Source organism: Pseudonaja textilis, chromosome 3 (assembly GCF_049901715.1).
Source record: "Pseudonaja textilis isolate UNSWEBS1 chromosome 3, rPseTex1.2, whole genome shotgun sequence".
Lineage (NCBI taxonomy): Eukaryota > Metazoa > Chordata > Lepidosauria > Squamata > Elapidae > Pseudonaja > Pseudonaja textilis.
Window position 1 is genome coordinate 189,507,475 of NC_141992.1, and position 22,682 is coordinate 189,530,156.

Here is a 22,682-nt window from a genome sequence, read left to right on the forward strand (position 1 = left end):
GCTGCTTACCAAGAGTTCAGATGTTCCTAACTTGTCCAGTTCTAGAGATTGGATTCGAGAAATATGAACACCCATTTCTCTGTGTATTCCGGAACACTCTATACAGGTTAAAATGCCCAGGTTAGTAGAAAGCCAAGTTGGATCTAAAAAGAAAATGAAAAAAAAATAGATAAGAACGTTAGAAATCTTCTTTTTTTGGCCTTCAGTAACAACAATGACTTTGGGTACAGATTGTTCTCGACTTATGACCACAATTGAGACAAAAATTTCCATTGCTAAAGCGAGTGAGTTGTTAAGTGAGTTTTCCCTGTTTTAACGACCTTTTGTGACACAGTTGTTAAATTGGTATCATAGTTGTAAAGTGAATCTGGCCTTCCCATTGACTTTGCTTGCCAGAAGGTCACAAAAAGGGTTCACATAACCCCCCCAGGACACTGCAATCCATCATAAATATGAGCCAGTTGCCAAGCGTCTGAATTTTTATTACGTGACCATGGGGATGCTTCTCAAAGTATATTTATGAACTGGAATAGAGCATGATAACAAGGTCAGCCAATGAATAGGCATAGCAACTAAGTCAGCCAATGAGGACAGTTTGGAAACTGAAACTAGAAGTAGCCTAGGCATAGCTCTATATTAAGCTCTACAGAGCTCTGAGTTTGTCTGTTGAATAAAACAACTAATCTGCTTACTTGCTTGCTTGCTTGCTGAACTAAAGTGAAACTGATGTCTGTTTCTGGCCTCTTGAGTTGCTACTGAAGTTACTTGCACATGTTTCTGTTTGTGTTTGCTCCAGAGGTGGGTATTCAGCAGGTTTTGACCAGTTCTGAAGAACCGGTAGCGAAAATTTTGAGTAGTTCGGAGAACCGGCAAATGCCACCTTTGATTGGAGATTTTACAGTATCCTTCCCCTGCCACGCCCACCAAGCCACGCCCACAGAACTGGCGGTAAAAAAATTTGAATTCCACCCCTGGTTTGCTCCACGTTGGAGAAATCTACAACTGGTTTGTAAAAATCTACTTATGTTTATAAAGATGTTAAATGAAGCATCGCCCATCTGTGTTTATTTTTCTGGCACGGAATTAATGCTGCAAAACTTTGAGTAATGCTGCAGTCATCATAAATGTGAAAAATGGTCACTTTTTTCATTGCTGCTGTAACTTTGAACAGTCACTAAACGAATAGTTGTAAGTTCAGGACTATCTGTAATTTATTGTAATTGCAAACACCTAATGCTTCTCGTTACATCTGTTAAATTTTAGACTGTGCATCCAAACACGTCTTAGGAACAAACTACACATGGTCACAAACTACTAATTCTGTGAGTTGGGCAGCCCTATTTTTTTTTAAATAAATAGAAAGAAAGGTACAACTTTCATGACACATCCTGCCGTACATCAAAAATATTTTGGAAGCAGTAGAATGCAGCTTCCAAGACCTACAAGTGTGTATTGCACACCACCCAAAGGTTAAAATACGAGGACAAATCATGCATTGCAAAAATTGTTTGGAGGTGGAAGATATTTCTCATGTAATCTACCGGATCTCTTGCATGGATTGCTTCCTATGACTATGTAGGACAGATGGGGAGGAAGCTTTTCATGCCCCTGTTGGAATCTGCCTCAGAGGAGGAAGCTGAACAGCTGACAGGGAGTGGGAGTGGGGCTCCATTGGCTGTGGAAGAAACTGGGGAAGGGCAAAGTCTGGCTGGGCAGAGCAGAAGAGAGGTAGAATGAGGGAGAAGGAATTCAGAGGAAGACCCAGGCCCACCCCCTCTTCATCCTAGGGCATGCAGGGAGGAACGGAGAAGGGAGCAACCTGGGTTGCATGGCTTATGGGGGAGGAAAGGGCCCTGATTCCCTTCATTAGCTGCAGCTGGGAACACACTGTATAAAAAAGGCAAGCTGCATGCAGCAAGCTGTTCGGAGCAAACGTGATTTTATCTTGTATTGTCGTGGCTTATCTGTGTTCCTGGCATCTTCCCAACTGTGTGAGTTTTGCCGCACTTTCAAGTCTGAAATTCCTGCTCCTGCCCTGCCAAACTAATTACTTCAGTTTGGTTTGTTTGGATTTTAAGTTACAGTTTGTGTGTACCTTGTTTTGGACTGAATTTTCTACCGTCAAAGGCTGTTCCTGGGAGAGTTCTTCTCCAGCCTGAAAGTAACCTGGACATTGGGGCAAAGTTGGAGATAATAAAGGGACTCTTATCGCTTATCTGACTGTGTTGCCTTCGTGCCACGGCCCGGGTCATCACAAACCTAATCACCCGACTGCAAGAATACAAGCGGTCAGACAAGGAGTTCCAAAGTCACTGATAGCCTCACATTGCAATGAACAAGGACATACACTCAATTTCACAGCTACTAAGATTGTTGGCAGAGCAGGTACAAAATAGCCAGAGAAATGATTGAAGCCTAGGAAAGAAGCCTCTTGCCTCTAGCTTATCAGGTACTTAGAAGGCCAAGGAAACAATAGCCAATGGCTTAATTAATAGCTGGCCATTTTCTTCAAGTGCCGTATCTGTCATCGGATGTTGGCGATCACATTGGCAATTCTATTTTTATCAACAGCTGCACAAAAAAGTGTTATTGAGTTTTGTCCAAGCCAGTCCCTTAGATTATGAAGCCGTGATGTTCTTCTTCTGCCTGGACCTCGTTTGCCTTCAATCTCTCCTTGGAGGATTAAGTGAAGCATACCATATTTTTCTGGGTGCCGCATCACATGTCCGAAATATTCTAGCTTCCACTTTTTGTGGTTTTGATGATTTCCCTTGGCTTTCCCAGGAAGCTTATCACCTCCTCATTTCTGATTTTGTCAACCCAGCTTATACGTAACAACCGCCTGTAAATTCCACATTTCAAATGTTTCTAGTCTCTTTAAGTGTCTTTCGGTCAGCTCTCCCCTCTGTAGAGCAGGATAGAAAAGAAGTAGCATCTGACAAGCCTGATTTTGGCCATCAACACCCCAATCAAAAGGAAAAGCCAGACCCAATGGAATACCCCAAAAGACCCATTCTGGTGAGAGAGAAGCTCCCTGATGATGGACCCCAGCATGAGTCTTGAAAGATGGGAAGACTAAACCTCTGCTCCTGGTGACCAACCCAGATTGGATCCTGCAATAAAATGAATGCATTTCCTAAGTAATCCCGTTCCTTGCTCCAGCTCCTGCCCACCAGGCAGTTCGAAAGCATGCAAATGAGAGTAGATGAATAGGTACCACTTGGTGGGAAGGTAACTGTCAACCCTGAAACTGACCAGACTGTGGCTGTTTTCTACAGATTTTTTTTTCCTATTTCTTTTGCCATGGCTTCAGGCTTGACGCAGCCTAGAGCTGGGAGGGCGTGTAGAGATAGCTGGGGTTTTGTAGCCAAAAATAAAAATAAAATAGTTCTTTTCCGAGTCAAGGACATTCCAACTGCTGTCTGGCCAGAGGAGGAGAAGTAAGCAGTCAGCCCCCAGATGGTTAATGTGCACCCAAGTACCTGGTGATCCGCAATCACAACAGACATCATTTCCAGCCAATCTCTGAATGTCATCGATGATGGCTTTTGTAAGATCTTCCAGACTGTTCTCCCCTGTGCTCTGTTCTCCACGGAAGGCCATGTTTAAAGCTTCTTCTTTGCTATTGGTCAGTACTGATATCCACCTATAATAAGACAGACATGATCACATCATCGTTTGCCCAAGAAACTATAAAAGAAACACAAAGCAGGTTCTAAAATATGTTCTTCTTTTGTTCCCATCTCTTTCAAACTTTGAAGGAGATGAACAACAAGAAAGTCTGAAAGATACAACACAATACACATGGTCCTTGACGTATGAGACCCAAAATTTCCGTGACTAAACAAGACCAAAGTTAAGGGAGTTCTGCCCCGTTTTATGACCTGTTTTTTGCCACATTTGTAAAGGGAACCACTGTGGTTGTTAAGTTAGTAACACAGTTCGTAAATGAATCTGGCTTCCACATTGACAGTGATCACATGACCCCAGTACACTGCAACTGTCGTTAAGTACATGCCAGTTGCCCAGCATCTAAATTTTGATCACATGACCATGGGGATGCTGCAATGGTTATTAAGTGTGAAAAACGGTCATAAGTCACTTTTTTCAGTGCCTGTAACTTCGAACAGTCACTAAACAAATTGTTGTAAGGACCACCTGTATATATGAGAAAATTTCCCCCTTTTCTAATACATATAAGCTTTGCATACCTATTTAACTGAGGTTAAAAACCTTCAAGTAGAAAAAAAAAATTGGTTAACTGCAGCTGTATTTGGAGTTTTTTTTTTTTTTAGTGGTTGCTTGTGAATTTACACAGAGGTTTTGTACCTGTATGAAAGTAATTTATGTATTTAGAGCCCGGCTTTTACATGTGAAGGCTCCATATGTAAATTTACACCAAAGATTAAGAGATTTCATGAGTCCCTTGAATACACAAATATTTATCAAGTTCTATATAAAGTGTGACAGATGTTCTCTGCATCACAAATATGGGAAACGCAGCTTATTCCAAAATCAAGGGGAGGACTGATGCTACGATCCATCTAACTTACTGCTTTAACATGTACTTGTCACCGGATTGAAAAGGTTTCAATACTCTGGTTCCAATTTTATGAGAATTAACATGGTATGGGGGTTAAGGAGGGGTGCATACGATGGCTCAGCGGTTAAAGATGCTGAACCAGTCAGCTGACACCTCGGATTGGAGACCCTGCGCCACGCAGTGAGGTGTATCCCGTTCTTTGCTCCAGCTCCTGCCCACCAGGCAGTTCGAAAGCATGCGTATGCGAGTAGATGAATAGGTACCACTTGGTGGGAAGGTAACTGGCAACCCTGAAGCTGATCTGGCTGTGACAGTTTTCTGTATTTTTTTTTCCTATCGGGATTTCTTTTCACATGGTTTCAGGCTTGATACAGCCTGGAGCTGAGGGGTGTGTGTAGAGAGATAGTCGGGGTTTTGTAGCCAAAACAAAATAGTTCTCTTATGAGTCAAGGACATTCCAACTACCGTTTGGCCAGAGGAGGAGGAGAGAAGTAACCGGTCAGCAACCACATTGGACTTATTGTTTGGGAAAACGGGAAACTTTTACTGTTTAATGAGGTGGAAAGCACGGGAACTCTCAAGAGTTGGCTTTCCACCAGTTTGTACCAAGATGATATATCTTAATAAAACTGTTCTTTGAGGAATCATGCTGGCCATATGACCACAAAAAATGTCTTTGGACAACACTGGCTCCCTCGGCCTCGAAATGGAGGTGAGCACTACGTCCTTGAGTCAGACATGAGTGGACAGAGTAACTTTTACCTTTCTACCTTATGGTTAAGGGATTAAGATAAGCATCAGGAAGATGCAGGTTCTGCTCCATGGAAGGTCTTACTAAAGAACAAAGCAGAAAAGTACAGGTAGGTCTCAACTTACGACTACAATCGGGACCAGAATTTCCATGGCTTAAAACGGTTGTTAAGGGAGCCATGACTGATCGTATGGCCTTTTGGTCTCTGTAGTTAAATGAACCTCTGCAATTGTTAAGTGAATCACATAGTCATTAAACGAATCCGGCTTCCTCCATTGATTTTCCTTTTTGGAAGCCACCTGGGAAGGTCACAAATAATAATGATCATCTTGTAAATATATGATGGTTATCAAGCATTGAAATTTCAATGACGTGGAGATGGTACAATGGTCATAAATGTGAGGATCAACTAAAGTCCACTTTTTCCAATGCTGCTGTGAATTTGAATGATCAGTAAACAAATGGTTGTTAGTTAAGGATATTATCAATAAAACTGCTAATAAAAACAAACATCAATTTTTGGTGTCTATTTCATCACTGAGTTGTCCTAAGAAATCCTCTTTAATTTTAAAGAACCCTCTAGAACCGTGATGGTGAAGGCAGAGCCATTTGTGAGGTAAGTTTGCCTGTGGCACGCAGAGCCATTTGTGCCAGCACGCGAGCTGCAGGCAAACTTACCTCACTGCACATGCGTGCGCCTCACAGCTGATTTTCAGCTGGTTTGGGGCCTTTTTCAGCCTCTCAGGCTTGAGGAAAGCCTCTGCAGCCTGAAAAATAGGCCCGTTTCATCACTTCTTATATTTCCGGAAATACCAGAAGTGACAAAATGGGCCTATTTTTCAGGATGCAGAGGCTTTCCTCAAGCCTGGAAGGCCGAAAAAGGCCTCAAACAGGCTGAAAATCAGCTGGAAGGCGCAGTGTAGGTAAGGGGGTAGGGGATTGCACACACATGCGCAGGAGGCATGTGGGGTGCGCGTTTTGCCTTCTGGGCGCTGGCAAACAAGTGTGTGCGTGCACACAATTTTTGGCATAGGAGCTTGAAAAGGTTAGCCACCACTGCTCTAGAATAACATGCTAAAGGCAACATAGAGATGAGCGGATATTCACAATGTGTGAAGTAGCTAAAATATACACCCATGTTGCCAGCCAGCATTAATCTTGTTTATTATTGGATAACAATGAACTTTTCTAAAAACTCCAGGAATGAAAACATTCTTACGCGACATAATCTTGCTCATCTTCTGCCTGAAAATGGTATGTTCTGTTATCTGGAACATAAACATGGCACATCTTCAAAATATTGATCGTATTAATTGCATTCTTAGAGGGAAAAAAAATTATCGAAAGACTTAAAAGTCAACATTTAGCAACTAAGGACATATGCTGAAATGAGTCAGGAAATCTTCAGAAGTTCTATTTTCAGTAGAAAACATTTTGTTCACATTTTTTTTTTTTAAAAAAAGGAGCTAACTTGCTCGTACAAAAATATCCAGGCAAGAATAGTTTTAAATCAGAGGTGGGAAATTAATTTCCCCAAGGGGCCGCATGAGAAACTGGGACTGTTATGGAGGGCGGATACTGCCCCCACCCGCTGCCTTTGCCCCACCACCCAATACCACCACTGCCCACTGCCCTGACCACTACAGTCGACTCTGCTGATGCCCCGCCCTCACCGCCAACACCATGGGCTGGACTGGAACCACCCACAGTCCAGATATGGCCCACAGGCTGTAAAATGCCTACGTCTGTTCTAAATAGATATATTGTAGGAGATGACTAGGCTGAACCTGAGGGAGGGCTCAAACGCATCATAAGTCTCAAGTCCCTGTGTGCCTGCAAGGAATTTAAGTCCAGCCCACTTTGAATGCCTTTCTTATCTCCCGCTCATTTCCTTTGACTGTTAGTTGGTCAGATTCTTGTAGAGAGCTTAAGCTTGCAATAAATCTTTATACTCATTTGAACTGCCTGAAATTCTTGATTTCCCCGACGCTTAACATGTGTATCTTCCAACAACTGTTCCAACCCTAAACAACCATTTAATGCGCAAGTAATTAAGTTTAAAGACATACGTGATATCAGGTCAAATGATTTCTTGTCTTCAGCGTTTGGTTTCACTTGGCATGTAAGCAGATTTAATTTAGCAGGTTGCCTGTTTGACTTAAACATAAGAAAAACACAATTTTACTTTGCTTAAAGTTTGTTTCGTTATTTTTTTTAACTTAAAGATCATTATCGCACAAATGCTGTATTTTTTTTTTCTTGTCCATTACCAAACGTATTGACATTTTCACCTGCATCAATAGCTTTTGGTAGCTAAGGGTGCATTAAGAGAAATAAACATTTTCATCTTATCTGCAAGTCATTACTGACAAATGTTAGAATGTTTGGAAGACCAAAATTGGTTTTCTTTTTTCATGAGATGGCAGGAGGCATATTAATTTTCTTTTCTTCTGTTCAATTGTGTCTGATTCTTAGAGATTGCCTGGACAGATTCTCTGTAATGTTCAAGGGAAGGTTTTTCAGAAGTGCTTTGCTGTTGCCTCTTTCCTAGGGCTCAGAAAGACACTGGGCCAGAATCACCCAGCTAGCTTTGTGCCTATGGTGGGACTAGAATTCACCATCTCCTGGTGATTGATCCAAAGCCAGCCAGCTGGCTATCACGGCTAAGGCGAGACTAGAACTCTCAGTCTGATGATTGGTCCAAAGTCATCAATCTGGCTTTCATGGCTAAGGTGGGACTAGAACTCTCAGTCTCCTGACGATTGGTCCAAAGTCACCGACCTGGCTTTCATGGCTAAGGTGGGACTAGAACTCTCAGTCTCCTGACGATTGATCCAAAGCCAGCCAGCTGGCTATCACGGCTAAGGCGAGACTAGAACTCTCAGTCTGATGATTGGTCCAAAGTCATCAATCTGGCTTTCATGGCTAAGGCGGGACTAGAACTCTCAGTCTCCTGGCGATTGGTCCAAAGTCATCAATCTGGCTTTCATGGTTAAGGCGGGACTAGAACTTTCAGTCTCATGGCGATTGGTACAAAGTCACCGACCTGGCTTTCATGGCTAAGGCGAGACTAGCACTCAGTCTCCTGGTTTCTAGCCTGGTGCCTTCATCACTACACTAAACTTGTTCTCCACTACTTGATTACAGTAATCTGAAAGCTACGCTAAATAAATTGTTAGAAAAAGGAAACAGAAATACTCATAAAGAAGAATAACCACAGAATAGAATAGAATAGAATAGAATAGAATAGAATAGAATAGAATAGAATAGAATAGAATAGAATAGAATAACAGAGTTCAAAGGTACCTTAGAGATCTTCTAGTCCAACCCACTGCTTAGACAAGAAACCCTACACCACTACATCATTAGTTTAACTTTTTAAATCAAAATGGGCTTGGTTATTAATGTTTTCTAAAAATAAGTTCTACACAACACTGGTAAAGAAAAATAAGTCTCTTTCAAGAAAAAACTATTATTTCTCTGCTACTTTTTTTTGAACCATGTGAATTTGGCCAGACATGGATGGAGATCCTAAGACTATTTTGTAGCTATACCTGTTCAGTTGAAGTACTGAGGAAAAACTATTTCTTCTCCAATCTATTAGGAAAGCTATTTCACAACTACTAATGACAACCTGTTCTTGAATTCAGGTAGTCCTTGACTTATGACCACAATTGACCCCAAAATGTTTGTTGTTAAGTGAGGCATTTTGTCTCATTTTCTGACCTTTTTTTGCCACAGTTATTAAGTGCATCACTGCGGTTGATAACTTAATAACATAGCTGTTAAGTGAATCTGGCTGCCCCATTGACTTTTCTTGTCAGAAGGTTGCATTGCAGGGAAACTGCGGCAGTCATAAATATGAACCGGTTTGTCAAGCATCTGAATTTTGATCACATGATCATGGGGAAAGCTGCAAAGGTCATAACTGTGAAAAATGGTCATAAGTCACATTTTTCAGTGCTGTTGTAACTTCGAACGGTCACTGAACAAACTGTTGTAAGTCGAGGACTGCCCTGTACCAAATTCAGCCTCATTTTCCAGAGTCCAAAAATGTTTGGAAAACGGGTTGAACACAAGGGGGCGATATTCGCTCAAGGCTGACAATTAAATCCCAATTGATCAGACTGCAGTTTTTCCTTGCTATTTCTAACTTTTTTGAAGCAACTTTGGCTCAAAAGCTGTAAACATAATGCTTTAAATGCTGTTTTAAGTCAAGGTGCCTCACTGAAACCATTGAAGCTGTTTCTCCTATTGGTCACTGAGGGACCATGCAGAATTGCAAACCTCCTAAATTTTGAATCTCTATATATAAAAGTGAAATACCCATCATCACAAAATCTCCAGCACCATAAAGCCTACAAACTTGAAAATTGGCACCTATGTTCCTCTTGGCTTCTAGGTGCTCACTGAGAAAAGTTTGAAATGACCATCAGAGCATTAGTATTTCGTATATTATTATTAGAACCAGTGGTGGGATTCAATTTTTTTTTTACTACCGGTTCTGTGGGCGTGGCTTGGTGGGTGTGGCAGGGGAAGGATAGTGTAAAATCTCCAATCAGAGGCGGTACTTGCCGGTTCTCCAAACTACTCAAAATTTCCACTACTGGTTCTCCAGAACTGGTTAGAACCTGCTGAATATCACCTCTATTCAGTCAAAAATAGAAACTAATCTGATCGGATCTGGTCACTAACCGCCTTGATATTTACTTCACTCCACAAGGTGGGGAATAATCATTTTTAACAATATAAAAAGACTACTCACAGTTGCATGCGAAATGGTCAGGATGCCATTTTTAACTGTGCATTTTCTTCTTTGCCAAACTTTCCGTATGCTGATAAAAAAAAGCAATATGAATCGATCACCAATTGTTCAAAATTAAGATTTTGTTTTTCATCAGGTACTGCAGAACAAGCAGGTCAACTTGATATATTATTTGTCAGACACATACACAATTTGCATTTAAATGAAAAAAAAAACACTATGTTATTCAGATACACAAATAGGACTACTGAAAGAAGAGAATATATGTAGCACAGGGGTGTGGGGTCCTTGGTGCTCTCTGAGCTGGGTGGTTTTCTTACAGACGTCTCATTACCAAACTAGGTAACATCATCTGTGTGCTAGTATGGTAATGAAATGTCTGCAAAAAACCCACCAAGCTCAGAAAACACCAAGGACCCCACACAAATAGGGCTTTTCTTCATATGCGGTTTTCACTGCCTGGTTGAATTTCTTGAGTTATATATAAGCTGCATGCAGTGACAAACTACCAAGGAGTCAAAATAATCTACTATCTAAAAATGATGGTGAAGCTCAACATGTCAAAAATTAAGAAAATGCCTAGTTTAACTCACCTGGTGTATATCCCCACCCTCCGGCCAATGATAATATAATCAAATCATTTTAAAGTATTTAAATTTATTAGTGAATAAATAGAAACTTTCTAACTGTGAACTTTTTCCCCCCAAAGTGTCTATCTGAGGCATCTCCAAGTTGCAAGAGACCTGGAAATTTTGGAACATGCTCCTGCATGGCCTAAATACTCTAAAAAAAGAGTAGGAAACAAGCCCAATTTTTGTGCAAAAGACCACAAGGCCCCCTTTTGTGATCCAGAAAGTCTAGAGGTCTGATGTGTCCCCCAAAATGAAATCAGGTATCACCTGTGCTGTGACTCACCTGTCTTAGGTTTGTTATCACCAGTCTAACAGCTAACAACTATGTTAGCATAAATATGTTAGTTATATAGCAATAGCAACTGCACTTAGACTTATATACCACTTTACAGTGCTTTACAGCCCTCTCTAAGCGGTTTACAGAGTCAGCATATTGTCCGCAATAATCTCGGTCCTTATTTTACCCACCTTGGAAGGACGGAAGGCTGAGTCAACCTTGAGCCTGGTGGGATTTGAACTGCCAAATTGTAGGCAGCTGGCTGCAGCAGAAGTAGCTTGCACTCTACCCACTCTAACCATTGCGCCAGAGAGGGTCTCTGCGTTATGTTAACAAGTAACAAAAAAATGGTATAGTATTTCCTACTTGAGCAGAAGGGCTGGACTACAGGATCTCCAATATTCCTTCCATCTGTCCTGTCCTACTCTACTCTACTCTACTCTGCTCTACTCTATTCTCCTCTACTCTACTCATTCTGTAATTCTGTAAAGGGGCAGGTGCACACTGTAGTTCTGCTTGTAATTCAGCAAAACTGGGTTGAAACCGCCACGTTATTCTCCCCAGTACAAGTCCTGTTTCTTCCTATTTTATAATGCTGGAAGGCATTTTATTTTTCCTCATGCACAATAGGTACTTCTCTGTAAAGAAAAGGCTGTGCTATTCTTTTTTTCCGTTCCATGATCAACATTTTTCTTTACAAAAGCTCTTTCATTAGATTTCTCATCCATAACCTCAAGGCCACAGGACTGCATGTGGCTCAAAAAAAAAAAAGCCTTAATAACTAAGCATATGAGGAACAGCCTCATTAATTTATCAATTTAATTAAACTAACACTAAATTAACATTTAATCAAATGCTGTACTGATTCTGGACCTGCCCAATTTTTTTTTTTTGACCACTGCTAAATTGTACTTTATAGTCAAAGCTATGGTTTTCCCAGTAGTAATGTATGGCTGTGAGGGTTGGACCATAAGGAAGGCTGAGCATTGAAGAATTGATACTTCTGATTTATGGTTCTGGAAAAGACTTTGGAGAGCCACATAGTACGGAGAGCAAGCCAGTCAATCCTAAAGGAAATCAACCCTGACTGTCCTTTGGAAGAACAAATATTGAAGCAATACTTTGGCCACCAACTGAGAAGAGAACCTGATGTTGGGAAAAATGTAAGGCAGAAGGAGAAGGGGACACCAGAGGATGAGATGGTTAGATAGCGTCATCGATGCAATGAACATGGGTTTTGGCAAACTCCAGAAGACGAAGAAGAGATGCGGTGGCTCAGTGGCTAAGACGCTGAGCTTGTCGATCAGAAAGGTCGGCAGTTCGGCGGTTCGAATCCCTAGCACTGCGTAATGGAGTGAGCTCCCATTACTTGTCCCAGCTTTCTGCCGGCTTAGCAGTTCGAAAGCAGGTCAAAATTCAAGTAGAAAAATAGGGACCACTTTGGTGGCAAAGTAACCATGTTCCGTGCGCCTTCGGTGTTTAGTCATACCAGCCACATGACCACGGAGACGTCTTTGGACAGCGCTGGCTCTTTGGCTTTGTAATGGAGATGAGCACCGCCCCCTAGAGCCGGAAACGACTAGCACATATGTGCGAGGGGAACCTTTATCTTTTCCCTTTAGAAGGCAATGGATCTGGGGTGCTATGGTCCATGGGGTTGCTAAGAGTCGGACATGACTTAGCCACTGAACGACATCAACAAACTACCCTTACTGATGCAAAGGTGGATTTGTTTCAATTTGCACAACACTTTGCCTTACATCATTAGTCCTTTATTCATAGAAATTACTGGCTCACCTACTGGCACATACCTGGAAGTCTTACTTAATTTCAGTTCAAAGTTTTAGAGCAGGGGTGTCCAACTTTGTCAATAATTTTAAAGTTCAGTCTTTATCTTTTAATGAGATGCTTGTCATTTTTGCACTATTGATTGATCGATATAGTAGAAAGGCTGTCACCCATGCATTAAAATATTGCATATTCCGATCTCTCTAAAACAGGAGGATTCAACAACTTTTGGCAAGTTTATGACCTGTGGACTTCCAAGTTCCAGGAATGTGGCTGGCTGGAGGCTTCTGGGAGTTGAAGTCCACAGGTCTTCAAGTTGCCAAAGTTGTTGGACGCTGTTGTTTTAGAGAGATTGGAATATGCAACAATTTAATGCATGGATAACAGACAGTTTTTCTACTCTATCGATCAATAAATAATTAAAAAATAAAGGCCAAACTTTAAAATTACTGACATGTTTACTCATATTTTCCCAGATCTGAGTGAATTATCACATTCCACTGGGTTATAATAAATGGAGTTTGGGCTGAATCTTTAATTATACTTAACTCCTTAATCTCTCTGTCAGAGTTAGGAAGAAGGTTGAAAGAGATTGATTTTTTTTTTGTTTGGAGTTGGGGATTTGTGACTAATCAATAACTACAATAAAACAGGCCGCCTTCCCGTGCAATTTTATTTTTCTGATTTATAGTCAAATAATCTTGAGTCTCCACAGTGTTCAGCTATGAAATGGGGCATTATGGTTAAGAGTGCTTGGTATCACGTTTAGTTTCTTTATTGTGTGTTGTTATTTTTCAGGAATGTGTATGTTGTGCCAGCTTAGGGGAAAAAAAACTTATTTCAATATATGCTGATTTATTTTTTAAATAAATAAAGCATGTATATTGAAAAGACTTACTTTTCTTTCTTTTTCCCCTTTCTATCCTTTCCCCCTTTTCCTTCCCTTATTTTTCCTATTACTTGCTTTTGTATTTTTTGTATTTTATATTATAAACTAAAAAAAAATGCTTATTTATTAGCTATATAAAAAGATTTATACCCTGGTCTCAACCAACCACATGCCTCTCTTGAATTGCTGTTGGACAAGAGATGTTTGGTTGGGCAAGAAAAATTGGAGGAAAAGGTCTCACCAAGCATTAACAGAAGCCAATTTTTCAAACGCTGGAAGTTTTAGAATGTAATACATGAAATATAAAATACTTGCTGATTTCCAAGAAGACAGCCTTGCATTTTAAACAAATCATTTCTTAGTATTAATTCACTCCATCTGTCAAAACTGCAGCCTGAAATCCGTACCCATCGCTTTTCTTTAAAAGGTATCCTTTCTTCTCACTCCCATACTCTTTATTTCCTTGAAGTTGATGCATGCTGTACCCTCCTTGCCGGCTCTGTGAATCCTAGGCAAAAAGAAAGGGACAAATATATTGATATTTTCCTTCCTCTGATTAGCTCTTTGGCGTCTTTGTTTCACGTTAATTCCTTTATTTATAGAGCTACAGCACAAAGAATGATTTCGTTTACAAGAAGACGGAGACACAGAATGTTTATTTTTATTTTTTGGCGCAGCAGATAAAGGAATATTGCGTACTTCCACAGTGCCGAAAAGCTCCGAATGAAAAATCTGAGCACATTTAGTTAAAAACCAAAACCAAAATGTCCGATGTAAGAAAATGTAGAAAGAGAGGGCAGCCAGCAAGCTATACACACGCATGTAAAACACATGTATATCGATCGGTCAATGGTATGTCCAATGTCTCATTTTTTTTGGTTCTCGGTTTGAAATTAGAATGAAATTCGAGGTATACATGTGCGGGGATGCCTGTATACACCTACGGCAAACATACACAAATACACAAGCCTGATGGAAAATATGACGACAGTGAAGACAAGATCTGCAAATTTACTGTGAATACAAATAGCCATTGAAGCATTGACTTACTCTCCTAGACTTCGATCAGAGAAGGCAAAGGAAACAAAGAGAAAGAGAAAAATAAGACAATTTTATTTTTTTTCTAAAAGTACAATACTGAACACTTTGCAGCCTATTTCAATACACAATTAGTTATGGGCAGTAATAAAAACAGCCACAAAGGGGCACAGATTGTCTTCATCGTAATAAAATTCTTGACGCTGAGGGAAAGGTGTTACACAAATCCCCACGGAAATTGTGTAGACAGGTAGTCCTCGACTTACGACTTTGCCACTTAGCAACCATTCTAAGCTACAATGGACCTCCCCAGGATACTTACAACCCTATTCCAAAATTCTAATGGCTCCCCCACCCCCACCTCATGGTCATGTGAATAGATTTTGGACGCTTAGCCACTGGCCCACCTTTACGGCTATTTGCAACGTCCTATGGTCCCAAAGGATTGGCACAATCTGCAATATGTTTGTTGCAAACTGGCGTTTACTTCCGGTTTCCAGCAAAAAAAACCCCCAATGGGTTCATTTAACAACTGCAGTGTTCGCTTTACGACCACTGCATTCAGTTAATAAGCACTGTAAAAAAAAAAAAAGTCATAAAATCGGGTGCAATAGCATGATGACCTGCTTAATAATGGACACAACCTATGACTGTAATTCCAGGCTCATTTATGATCCCAAGTCGAAGATCACTTGCATGTGTCTATGGTTTTTTAAAGATAGACTGGAACAGCAATAGGTAGAACTTAATTATAAGACAGGGGTCTCCAACGTGGCAACTTTAAGACTTGGGGACTTCAACTCCCAGAATTCCCAAGATAGCATGGCTGGCTGAGGAATTCTGGAAGTTGAAGTCCACAAGTCCTAAAGTTGCCAAGTTTGGAGACCCCTGCTATAGAATATGTTCTGATAAAACAGCCATGGATTCTGAATTGGAAATTAGCCACACTCAAATTTAACCGGAATTTGTCCATTTTCATTAAGAATTGTTGAATGTGAAGCAAGAGCACTTGATTTCCCACAAGATCTGAGTCCATTTCTTTGAGTCCCAAAGGTGCTTTTTTGCAAGAGGCAACTGCACTTTCTGGTTTGTTTGTTTTTTGAAGACGTTTTGTTTCTCATCCAAGAAGCTTCTTCAGTTCTTCAGCTTCTTAGATGAGAAGCAAAATGTCTTCAAAGAAAAACCAGGAAGTCCAGTTGCCTCTTGAAAAAGCACCTTTGGGACAACCATGACCTGGATGACTGAGAAGCTCCATAGACGTTTTCTTGTATCATGTCAACTAACGTGTGATTCAATGAACACAGTACCAGTTTTGGCAGGGTGGATAAATTTGGGAAACACGGAAAATTCCCTTGAAGGAGGATTTTTTTTTTACCCCCAAATGTAACAACCGAACACCCCTTCATCCTGTGATGACCCAGGGTGGGATACAAAATAAACACAGTCACAAAAAAAAAAAAAAAACAGGTGAAGCCCCTTTTATTCCTTCACTTTGCTTCCAAGCTCCAACTATCCTTGACTGGAGACAAAAAACTCCCACACAAGCAGTTACAAGAAGGAGGAAATACCATTTAAATTACAAAGAGTAAAAAACAACACAAACCAGGCAAGATAAGGGCTGGAAGACATTCACAGATATCAGAACACACACTGGGAAGGACGCTAAACTCAGAGAGGAACCATAAACTAGAGATATTTCCACACTTCGTTTCCAGCACTCGCCTGTACGCATGTCTGTCCTCTTATCCAGTTGTCACAGCTGCAGCCCATGAAGAGGATCAAGGCCCTCTCCTCCCCCATAGACCACGTTTCTCCCTTATCCTCTCCTCCCTGCATGCCCTAGGATGGAGAGGGGATGGGCCTGGGTCCTCCTCTGACTGCCCAGCTGGCCTCTGCCCTTCCCCAGCCTCTTCCACAACCTCCGGAGCAACACTTCCACTCCCTGTCGGCTGTTCGTCCTCTCCCTCAGAGTCAGTCTCCACCAGGGGCATGACACATTCTTCTACAGACATGCTTCTGTTTCCCCAAACTGTTTTGTCTCCTCCAAAGATCCTGACATAGATCCGGAATGAAAAATATGTTTATTGCAATTTTTACCGGGGACAAAGCACCAAGGACATGATTCGGTTAACAGGGATGAGCTTTAAAACTAAGCATTTTCTCTACCTTTTAAACAGCAGCCTCGAGAAAATTATCTGTTTGTTTTTTTTTTATTATGGGGCACTAATTAGAAACTCATGGTAAGTAAGCCTATTTTTCTTGAAACACTTTTCAGGAAGTCATTGCAGAAAACACTACACAAAATGTCGGTGTTCGTGTTGCATTCTTCATCATGCAAACAGATTTCTGAGGTGATTTAACACAAAAATTCTCTCTGAAGAGTTATTTGAAAAGAAAGCACAAGCAACAAATCTAACTTTTTAATCCCATCCTACATGCCCAGGGAAGAAAATGACCTTTGGAGTGTGTTGGTGTTTCATTTGCAAAAATTGGGCAGGGCTAGTGTTGAACAATAGGACTGGAAGAAAAATAAATATTGGGCATAATGAGATTTATTACTCATATTTCTACAGTCCTTCTTTCCATTAAATGTTTTTTTTCCAGAAATAATGTATGACTGTGAATGTTGGGCCATCAGGAGTGTTGGGCCAAGAATTGATGCTTTCGAATTGTGGTGTTTGGAGAAGATTTTTCAGAGTCCCTTGAACTGCAAGGAGATCAAATCAAGTCAATTGTAAAGAAAATCAACCTTGATGCTGAAGCTCAAATGCTTTGGCCACCAAATGAGAAACGAGGACTCCTTGGAAAAGATACTGGGAAAGATGGAAGGCCAAAGGAGAAGGAGAAGGCAGAAGAGGAGACTGTTAGATAGCGTCATCGATGAACCTTAATTTGGGTAAACTCCAGAGGGATCTGGTGTGGTATGATCCATGGGGTTGCCAAGAGTTGGACATGACTTAGCATCTTGAAGAACACCCACCTGTGTTATCATCATAATCATTTAACGACTCCATAATCTCTTGTGGAGTGGAGTCTGGGCAACTGAATGGAGCTAGCAGAGCGTTTAATGGCCAGATGCCCTTCCTGTTGCCAATGTGGAGCTTTGTTCAACAGATACAATCCCATTGTGCCTCTACCTAGTATCGAACTCACAGCCTCCTGATTGGAAGGCGAGAGCTCTGATTGTAAGGCGAGAGCTCCACCTCTAGGCCAACACACCGCTTTTAACAACAGCCTGCCTGATGATATACAGGAATGACCTTGGAAGACAGGAGGAAGGCTTGCAGTCTGGACAAGGTTCTTTTAAGAGGCAGCTCGGTTCAAGGTTTCAGTCTTGCAAGGTAGTCCAAGCAAAAACCCCAAGCAGATAAACTAGCCCTATTGTATCGCGAGGCTACATTAACAGAATCTTGCAAGGTTTAATCTTTTTTCTGCTTCCTCTGTTTTTAGCCTCCAAAAAAAATAGAAAGGGGTCCTTCCTGAAATGCTCCCCATGCTTTTTCCACCACCTGAGGGACTGAGCCTCTTCTTATCAGGCTGTCTACCTCCTGCCTCCCAAGGTCATTCTCACATACCATCACATGGAGCTTCCAGAGCTTTTGTGTTGATTATAAGGGATTTTGGAAGAAGACCAAGTAACCATTATGGTTTCTGCAACTAAGAGCTTCCCCCCCAGAGATCGTTGGTGAGAGAAACATCTGGGTTAGGGCTATCTGCAAATTCCTGGCAGTGTTCACAGCCTGGCATTTCCCAAGGGACACAAAGCAAAGTTTGCATCCACCCAAGGAAGGAAGCTTGCTTTTGCAACAATGTCATTCGTGGGATGGACCTTTCAAGGCCATATGGCTAAGGCCAAGACGCAAGGGGATGGAAGTAATCATCCACCTCCTTTAATCCTTCATGTGCAAAATGAAGGGTAAATTAAGTTTAAAGAGCTAGGCCAAGGATGCCCAATCTTGGTAACTTTAAGATTTATGGACTTGAACGCTCAGAATTCCCCAGCCAGCCATGCTGGCTAGAGAATTCTGGGATTTGAAGTCCACAAGTCTTAAAAGTTGCCAGGGTTGGACACCCCCGAGCTAAGCTATTTAAAGTTGAATCAAAGAGAACAAACTAAAACAAAAACGATATTCTAAGGGGGGAAAACAGGAAGCTCCAGAAATGAAAGAGTTATCATTATGTTAATCACCATAATGAAAGGATTCCAGGAGAGATACATTTAGCAGGGTTTGTGGAACATCGGATAAATAAAACATGCTAATGACTGGATTAAACTAGTACCAATAAAATGCTAAGCATCCTGTAACTGGGTGTTTTAAAGTACTTCCTTCAACTATTTAAGTGTAACTGGCCTTTGAGATTGGCCACAAAAATATGGATCACCGTGCTACTTGCAGGCCATTAAATTGGCAGGCATGAAAGACACAGCCTTCTCAGTGGAGTTTTGTGGCTACATAATTCCCTTTCAAAGATATAATTTCTACTTCCTCCGCAGACTGTTTTCAACTGGAATCTAAAGAACTGCTTTTGCATCTGTTTTGCAAAATCTGGTCTTAAAAGTATGTAAAAGTTGCGGTCATTTTATTGCAGATTTTGGGATGGATTTTGTCTCTGTGTGTACACTCTTCACGTGCACTTTTCATTCTTTTAATCGCTAATTTTAAATTTTGAGAAAGATGCTTCAGCTCTGAAATGTAGCAGTAAAAGTTGTAAAAATAAATACGCTATTGCTTCTCAGCTGTTCACTGAAAAATATTTTAATGATTCATTTAGCAATCAGCTACTCAGCGTCAGAGTTGGAACTTGTTCACTATAGAAATATAATAGGTTTTGAATAGTTTAAAGATGAGCCTACAAAAATCTTGTGAAGAATGGTTTTTGTTCATCCTTTGCCATAAAATCTTTAATTAAGATGAATTCATTTGCCCCCCAAAATAAACATTTCTCTAAAATCAGGTAAGATACATTAATGCACAATCCACTAAAGGAATAAAGTGGCTTTATTTTTAAAAACGTGGAAAGGCAAACAGAAACTAGTAAGTATACAAAAAGCATACTGACTTCAATGCTAGCTAGGCTAAATAAACCATGACTACAGTTAATTTTGCCCACTGTGCATGCATGGAGAAAGTCAGTATTAAATAATTTTATACGCAACAATTACGACATTCTTTAGAGCAGGGGTCTTCAAACTTGACAGCTTATGGACTTCAACTTCGGAATTCCTCCTCCAGTCATGTTAGCTCAGGAATTCTGGGAGTTGAAGTCCACAAGTCTTAAACTTGCCAAGTTTGAAGACCCTTGCTTTAGAGCATCTCTGGGTTTGGCAAAATAAGAATCAATGAGCATTGCCACCTGACCCATGGATTGAGAAGACGATGGCTATTATTTTATTAAAACACATTTATTCCAATTTTATTCCACTTTTGAACTCAGTGGGCTACAGAATATTAATTTAAAGATGAACCCTACAGTAACACTAGGCGCAATTCACTGGTTGTCAACTATAAAGCCCTTTAACTCTTAGTATCTCGTTACTTATAGGATCAGCTTCCTCCTCTTTCTGTCTGACATATCTTGCCTGAAAGGCTTTCTACAGTCCAAGTCCCCTCTGTAAACACTGTCATCTTGAAGGAGAAGAGAATGAAATAGAAGTAGAAGTAAGACTAGACTAGACTTCTTTATTGGCCAAGTGTGACGGGACACACAAGGAATTTGTCTTGGTGCAAATGCTCTCAGTGTACATAAAAGAAAAGATCCATTTGTCAAGAATCATAAGGTACAACACTTAATAATAATCAAAGGGTACCAATCAAATCATACTAGGAAACAGTCAGTAAAAATTGTAAGGATACAAGCAACAAAGTTACAGTCATACAGTCACAAATGGGAGGGGATGGGTGGTAAGGAGTGATGAGAAGATTTAACAGTAATAGTAGTGCAGACTTTGTAAATAGTTGGACAATGTAGTTTAGCAGAGTGATGGCGTTCAGGGAAAAACTGTCCCTGTGTCTAGTTGTTCTGGTGTGCAAGTGCTCTATCATGTCGTTTTGAGGGAAGGAGTTGAAACAATTTATGTCCGGGATGTGAGGGGTCTGTAAATATTTTCCCAGCCCTCTTTTTGACTTGTGCAGTATACAGGTCCTCAATTGAAGGCAGATGGGTAATAATTGTTTTTTCTGCAGTCCTAAATATCCTCTGAAGTCTGTGTCTGTCCTGTTGGGTTGCAGAACCAAACCAGACAGTTATAGAGATGCAGATGACAGACTCAATAATTCCTCTGTAGAACTGGATCAGCAGCTCCTTGGGCAGTTTGAGCTTTCTGAGTTGGCACAGGAAGAACATTCTTTGTTGTGCTTTTTTGATGACATTTTTGATGTTTTAGGTCTTGTGATATGATAGACTAGACTAATTGAAGAGAACAGGAATAGAACAGACAAGTGATTGTCCAATCTCTTCTTAAAACCTCCAGTGATAAAGCATTATGTCTTCTGAAGGCAAGCCTGATTGATTATCTATAGGATCAGCCTTGGGAGGAGGAAGAGCAAAGAAAGCAGCCGATGTGATTTGAGACTTGCAAGATTGATGTCAGTCCTTCAAGGTAACCCAGACAAGAAACTAACATCATAAGAAATGGCAGACCTTTTTTAGGAGGCTATAATAACATAATCTATTGAGGTGCTTTCCACACCCCCATTTCTTCTGTGAACTTAGGAGACAGGCCTTTTCTCTTAAGCTGTGTGTGTACCCTATAAAACAATATCCTCCCAAAGTGATGGAAATGGTATGTTAGAACGACCTTGGGACACAGAGGGAGGAGCCACAGTTGGGGGAATGATTGGATAAGATAAGAAGTAGCTTAGCCCACAGAAGGAATGTAGGTGTGCAAACGACTCAGAAGGGGCCCTTCCCAGTTTCTTGGGCTGTAAAGACGACAGGGAAGAAAGATTCTTTCAGACTTGCAAGACTCTGTTTACAATAAAGTGGCATTAGTTCATTTAGGGTGTGCCTCCTATCTGGATTACATCGCAAGGTATATATGAGCCATACAATGTTGGTTCTTTCATAAAGCTATAAAAGGACAGTTCTAATGAAGGGTAACCTGCTCCCTGATTCTAACAGATAATCAGAGTTGAAAGGGACCTTGTAGGTCATCTAGTCCAATCCCCTGCACAAGCAGGAGACCCTACACCATTTCTGACAAATGGCAGTCCAATCTCTTTTTGAAAGCTTCCAGTGATGAAGCTCTCACAACTTCTGAGGGCAAGCTGTTTCATTGGTTGATTGTTCTCACTGTCAGAAAGTTTCTCCTTATTTCCAGATTAAATCTCTCCTTGTTCAGCTCCCATCCATTGTTCCTTGTCTGGCCTTTGGGTGCTTTGGAAAATAGCTTGACCCCTTCCTCCTCTCTGTGGCAGCCCCTCAAATATTGGAAGACTGCTATCATATCTCCCCTGGTCCTTCTCTTCACTAGACTGGTCATGCCCATTTCCTGTATAGTTCATTCTGGTTGGTATGAATAGGTGTGAGTTGATTGTCCATCTCTAGTGCATGATATACATTTATGTCTTTTGTTGTTTCTATAACCTGTTTTCTGATTTAATCATAATAGTAAGGTGCGTAGAGTCGCACCGCTGATGGAAGGGGCTATTGGCTGGCAGGCTAGCTGACAGATGGAAGGACAGTATTATAGAAAATAGCTAGGCAAGTAAATGATCATCAAATACTCAGAAAGAACTCCATGTTGAGAGAGAGAGAGAAAGCTAACCACTTCACAAATAGATAAAACAGATTGGCAGAATACCTAAGTACTTAATGGGAAGAATGAATGGATGGTTTCAAAAGGGCACCAATTGGCCTAATATTTTGCTGCATGGTATTTTTCATTTATCTGAGCTGATCTGGGAATATGCCCAATTTCAGCCAAAGCTAGAAAAACCGTCATAGATACCAACAAGTAAAAGAAATGGTAGCATTGAATTGTGTACCTATTTTGTGT

At 40.8% G+C, this 22,682-nt stretch overlaps 1 protein-coding gene across 4 annotated transcripts in view; it reads right to left on the reverse strand.

Moving 5' to 3' along the window:
• Positions 1 to 22,682, reverse strand: part of ASAP1 (ArfGAP with SH3 domain, ankyrin repeat and PH domain 1) — a 184,288-nt gene that overhangs the window by 36,776 nt on the left and 124,830 nt on the right. For all 4 annotated transcript variants that reach the window (XM_026703670.2, XM_026703668.2, XM_087931709.1 and 1 more), the window contains 6 exons: positions 14,053 to 14,153; positions 10,060 to 10,129; positions 7,364 to 7,451; positions 6,514 to 6,562; positions 3,483 to 3,646; positions 10 to 143 (listed from right to left, as the gene is read on the reverse strand). In XM_026703670.2, the coding sequence (XP_026559455.2) occupies positions 10 to 143; positions 3,483 to 3,646; positions 6,514 to 6,562; positions 7,364 to 7,451; positions 10,060 to 10,129; positions 14,053 to 14,153 (606 nt within the window). The remainder of the gene's footprint in view (positions 1 to 9; positions 144 to 3,482; positions 3,647 to 6,513; positions 6,563 to 7,363; positions 7,452 to 10,059; positions 10,130 to 14,052; positions 14,154 to 22,682) is intronic.